This window comes from Oryzias melastigma, linkage group LG14 (assembly GCF_002922805.2).
Source record: "Oryzias melastigma strain HK-1 linkage group LG14, ASM292280v2, whole genome shotgun sequence".
Classification (NCBI taxonomy): domain Eukaryota; kingdom Metazoa; phylum Chordata; class Actinopteri; order Beloniformes; family Adrianichthyidae; genus Oryzias; species Oryzias melastigma.
In genome coordinates, this window is record NC_050525.1 from 24,770,010 (window position 1) to 24,776,131 (window position 6,122).

General features: G+C 34.0%; 1 protein-coding gene across 1 annotated transcript in view; it reads left to right on the top strand.

Annotated features, from left to right (window-relative positions):
- The window catches only part of htr3b (5-hydroxytryptamine (serotonin) receptor 3B), a 10,199-nt gene extending 6,690 nt beyond the window's left edge, over positions 1-3,509 (top strand). Inside the window, exons 7-9 of the mRNA XM_024266000.2 lie at positions 819-1,029; positions 1,321-1,530; positions 3,114-3,509. Of these exons, the coding sequence (XP_024121768.1) occupies positions 819-1,029; positions 1,321-1,530; positions 3,114-3,379 (687 nt within the window). The 3' untranslated portion in view covers positions 3,380-3,509. The remainder of the gene's footprint in view (positions 1-818; positions 1,030-1,320; positions 1,531-3,113) is intronic.
- The last annotated feature ends 2,613 nt before the right edge of the window (positions 3,510-6,122 follow it).

Below are 6,122 nucleotides of genomic sequence, written 5' to 3' on the forward strand. Positions count from 1 at the left end.
GATGGATGGAGGGATGGATGGACGGATGGATGGATGAAGGAATGGATGGATGGACAGACTTCAATAATCCCAAGGATAAATTGTTGAGTCTGCTGAAACCCATACAAGACAAAACGATAAAATAAATAAAAACATCAAAAAGTAGATAACATTTAGAAATACAATAATAAATATATGTTTTAAACACTACAAAGTCACATATATGCATTTTTAGCGACTGGATTTTTTTTTACCCCACTGGCATTTTTTTTTTGTTTGTTTTGCATTTTCAAAGAACAATGTCAAATTTTAGGATCTTTTTTACCTCTTATTTCTTGCAGCCTGTTTTTGCAGTACAATATCTTTAACTTTATATTAAAGTTTATAAATTCAGTGGTTTTAAGTCATTTTTAAAAACTCTTTTCACTTTAGATTTTAACTCCAACAAGAAGAATTAGTGAGCTAGCTTGTTAACTTTTATTTTTTATTGTTTTTTTTTATTGTATTTGCAAATTTAGTTATTATATTTATTATTTGTTGTTAAATTTAGTTATTCCTGCATTTTTCGGGGCTACATAAATACATTTAAGAATTAAATTGGATAAACTATTTTTTGTGCAATATGTCAAGAGGATTTTTTAAATAACAAAAACAAAAATAAATAAATCTTAAATCGGTTTACTTACATTAAATCATAAGATAAAAAAGGCTCATTTGTAACCAAACTAGAGTTTAACTACACTTATTGTGTATGAAAAGGGTTTTATAAATAAAGCTTTATTGATTGAACTTAAAATGAAGGTTGGTTTCTCACTTTATTGCTCTTGTGTTCATCTTAGCTGTTGATCCGTCGGCGCCCCCTGCTGTATGTCGTGGGTCTGCTCATCCCCAGCATCTTTTTAATGTTGGTGGACGTGGTCAGCTTCTACCTTCCTCTGGACAGCGGCACGCGCATCGCCTTTAAGATCAGCATTCTTCTGGGATACACCGTCTTCAGAGTCAACCTGACGGATGAGCTGCCGGCTTCTGCAGTCAAAACGCCGCTCATAGGTGGGATTACTCCTCACTTCAGTCTTTTAAATCTACTTTTTTGTAAAATATTAAGAGGGAAAAACTGCAGAACATGGTAGAAATTCAGAAAACTGCATTTTTTTTAAACTAAAATAACTTTTTTTGCTTCTGCTTTTGAACTTTGTTATCAAATTTTGAGTAAAATCTAGAAAGTTTTTAAATCTTTTTCTAAAAAAAAGTCATGATCTCATTTAGAAAACCCAACAGTGCCTTTAAGTTTATATAAAATAAAAGCGGGAACTTTTTCTAGTTGAAATGTTTTCTTCTCAGGTGTTTTCTTCGTGGCGTGCATGGCCATGCTGATGCTCAGCCTCATTAAGTCAATATTGGTGGTCAAACTGCTCCACCACAGTGAGAAGGAGGTCAAGCAGATGTCACTATCCGCCTGCCTGCTGGACAAGTACGGTTCTGCTGGTCACAGCTACACTGAGAGTGTCTTCACCTCCATCAAAACCCTGGACCACATCAACCAGTCTGAAGGTACCAGCCATAGTTACACATTAGGGGTGTGGAGGAAAATTTGATTTGGTGATATATCGCGATCTTTTATTTGGCAAAACTTTAAAAACGTTGACAAGATGATATTGTATTTATGAGCGTCCTTCAGTGTCTTACTTTTGTTTTCACCTGAACACCAACCTGTAGTTGGCAGCACACTGAGCCTCTTTGAGCAGCTTTGTGTTTTTTTTTTATTGTTATGAGACGTGCTTCTTCATTTTTACTTGGGATGGGTACCAAACTGAAACTCTGTGCCACGTTGCTGCAAGTACCATATAAAAACGCAGATTGCGAGGCTTCGTAGTGGGCTCCGATAAAAACAAGCCAAGCAATGAGGTTGCGCAGCATCTCATGCACGGAGCTTCAGTTTAAAAAATAGTAAAAAATGTTTTGGTATAGTCAGGATAAATTGTGATACATATCGTATCATGAGACAAATATCGGAATATGTATCATATCGTGAGACATGTATCGGGATTTGCATCGCATTGTGTGGGTGTATTGGTAAACGTATCGTGAGACGCGTATCATTATGCGTATTGCACCGTGAGGCACGTATCAGTATATGTAGCATATTGTGAGACGTGTATTGGGATATGTACCCTATTCTGAGGCGTGTTTCGGAACAAGTATCATATTGTGAGACATGTATCGTTATATGTATCGAATCGTGAGACATGTATTGGGATATGTATCATACTGTGAGGCGCGTATCTAAATATTATGAGACATGCATCGGTATACGCATCATATCGTGAGCCATGTGTCACGATACGCATCGCATCAATAGGCGTATATCGGTAGGCGTATTATTTTGTGAGATGTGTATTGGGATACTTATCGCATCGTAAGACATGTATCTGTACGTATCGTACTGTGAGGCGTGTATCGGAATACCTATTACATTGTGAGTCATGTATCACGATTCGCAATGTATCGTGAGGCGCGTATTGGTAATCGTATTGTATCGCAAGACACATATCAGGATACGTATCGTTCCGTAAGACGTGTATCGGAATATTCATTGTATCGTGATATGTGTATCGGGATACGTATCGTACCGCGAGATATGCATCTGTATACGGATCGTATCATGAGATGTGTATCAGGATACTTATCGTATCGTAAGATAGTTATCATTCGGAATACGTATTATATTTTGAGCCATGTATCACGATACGCATTGCATCATGAGGCATGTCATGGTAAACGTATCATATCACGAGACACATATTAGGATACGTATCGTACCGAGAGACGTGTATCGGAATATGCATTGTATCGCGAGATATGTATCGTATCATGAGATGTGTATTGGGATACTTATATTGCCAAACTCTTGGAGTTCACTTTGAGTTTAGTTAATCTTTTTCCTCAAGTTTCCTGGTAACCAAAAACAACATTACGAACAATTGATATTTTTTAAAAAGTTGCTTTTCTAAGTGGAAAACTGGTAAAATTCCCTTTGTGACTCTAAAAAACAAAGAATTTGCTCCAAATCACTTTCATTTGTGGTTGAACTGTTTTTGTCAAATCCGTTTGTGATTTGTGTCCTCTCTGCACAGACTTTGACGCTGACTACTCACTGGAGGAGGATTTGCTGTCCCTGAATGAGATCCAGGACGTCCCCCGTGGGCTGGAGTGGCTCCTCCAGGAGCTGGTGTCCCTCCGTTTGGGTTTCGCCCAGGAGGACAGCGAGTCCTTGGCTCAGTCGGAGTGGCTGTCCCTCTGCTTGCGGCTTGACTGCTTACTTTTCCGCTTTTATCTTTTTGTCCTTGCCTTGTATACGAGTACTCTGCTGCTCCTGTGGGCCAACTGGAGCTTTACCTAACCTGAAAACATGTCGACACAGGATTTATTTGTGTAAATAGTATGATTTGATGCTTGTAACGGTAAATACAACTATATGGAATTATTTCTAAAAAACCTTTTGCAAATACTAAAAAAAGTGTTTAATTTGTGCTTTTTTATATGTAATATATGTTGTACAAACATAATATTAAATTATATCTATATGTGATTGTAACACTGGCTCAAAAATAACCAACATAGCCCCATGCAGAATATTTATATACATGTGTACTAAGATTATGCGGCTACAACCTTCTACTTGTTGTTTTGTTTTATGTAAATGTTAGAAAAGTTGACTTCTTTTCTAAATTAAGAACACAATAAAAGAGACAATAGAAAACAGATTGATCATCATTTCACTTAATATCTTTTCCTATCAATAGATGCTCAGAAACTGGGATAAACTCCAACAGGAAGAGGTCAAAGGCACAACTGAATCAGGGGGCTGAGTTTGTGGAGGAAGTGTCATGGTATGGGGACGTTTAGCCGGATCCAGGAGAGTGAGAGGCTCTTCAAAACATGGAAGCTGCCACAGCAAACTGCAGCACAATGCAAGTTGTGTGAACATAGTTAGTTAGAGATTCATCCTACAAAAAGAAAATGACACAAAACATAAACATAACCTCTGCTTGAAATACCTAAAGACAAATTACAAGATAATAAAAAAAAAATGAAGAAACATTACGTACATTGATAGTGTATTTAAAAATCTTTGTGGTATTTAAAAAAAGGTTGAATTGTTGGAAAAAGAAATAATTAATTAATTAAAAATAAATGTATTTTTTCTTTGGTTGGTAATAGTTTTCAAATAAAACTAGAAAGTTCTGGTTAGGGACACATAAGTAAAAAATCAATAAGTGATTTTATTTTATTCCTTCATTTTTTTTTTATTATAAAGTCAGCTTATCTATATTGTTTGATAAAAAATGTTTTAAGTGGACAAAAGTACAAACAAATTCCTCCAAAGCAGCTTTTAAAACTAATAAAACGTTTCTGGACAAAAGTGAGGGTTTCCTTAAAGGGTTAAAATGTTTTGACCACACAGGTATGTTAAAATAACTAGCTTCATGCAAGTCTCCTCAAACCTGTAACAGTTTGTATATTCAAAAGCTGTTTGGTGGTTACTGAAAGAAAAAGAGTTATCACAGGGGATCGGAGAAAGACATAAAGTAGAGTCTCATGTTGATGAATCAATCTTTATTTATAAAGCACTTTACAACGATTTCAGAGTGTCGAAGCACTTGACAATAAAAAGAGAGTTGAAAAAAATTTAATTTGAGCAAGTTATAATAAAAAATAGCATAAAATGTCAACAGGCAATAAAATACAAAAGAGACTGATTAGATTTAAATCAAATTAAAAAGTGTAATCAAAGAACCAGAACTAAGAGGGTGAACTCCAAGTTCACACTATTATAAATGATACAATAAAAATTACATTTCTATATATTACATCTGCCCAACAAAGATCCAGATGTTTTAAAACTTTAACAAATTTTAGTACTAGTTTTTGTCATTTTAAGGATTTTTTTAAATGTATGTCACTGTAAAATTATAATGTGAAAGAGAGAATAGAATGTACCTTCCATCAAACTCATTTTGACAGGTGCCCCGCCCCCAACCCCACCCCTTGAGATGATGCAACAATTTAATATAAAATTGATATCAAATTGTTGCGTCATCTCAAGGGGTGGGGTTGGGGGCGGGGCACCTGTCAAAATGAGTTTGATTGAAGGAACTTTCCTATTCTCTCTTGTGAATATGTGGTACAGTTTCACTAGAAATGAAACTGTTTTAAGTATGTTTTTATATCTACATGCAAAGTAAAATGGACAAATACAAGTATAAATCTGGAAAATAGAATGCGCTTTACTCAGTTCATAAAGGTATTACTTAAAAGTAGTTTTTTTATGGGCGTAAGATTTAATATACCATTTAAAAGGTCAAAACAATGCTGTCTTTTTAATCTTTATTTTTTGCACTAAATAGTTTTGTTTAGTAATTAATGACTAATGTATGTAACTCGGGTTTCTTCATTCAGAATTGTATGAACTTCGTTTTAAATCTTGTTAAGAAAATAAAAGCTTCCAATCAGAATGTTTTTAATGCATATTTACATGGTTTTAAATGCATTCCTCTGAGTTATGTGTGTGGAGAATCAAATAATCCTCAACACTGAGTAGTCTGGAGCTTTTTCAACTTGGAATTTAAAATTTTATGTAGTGTTAAAAAAATCATTTTTGGTTGATATCCATCTTTTTAGTACAATGATGTATTAGGACTACCAAAAAAAAAAGTTATATTAAGAGATTTAAAGTGACTTCAAATTTAGAAAATGTAAGATAAAAATTACTAAATTTATAGTAATAAATGTATGACTTTAAAACATGTATATTTACAAGAAAAGTCATAAGATTAGCCTGTGACTTTTAAAGTCATAAATATACGACTTTATTCTTGTAATTTACCAAATACAACTTTATTCTTGTAAATTTACGAGATTAAAGTCATAACTCAAAAAACATTTTTTTGTTTGTAATATTCCATTGTGTTTTAGTATAAGGTTTGTTTTTCATTTTGTTTTTATAAAAAATATTTTTAAATAAATTCCACAAAAATTCCACAACAAACCTGAAACTGTCACCCCAAAAAATCAATTCTGAGTAGCAAATTTTGACATTTTTTCCAGCAAAAATCACAAAAAAATGAAATCAAATGTGTAGA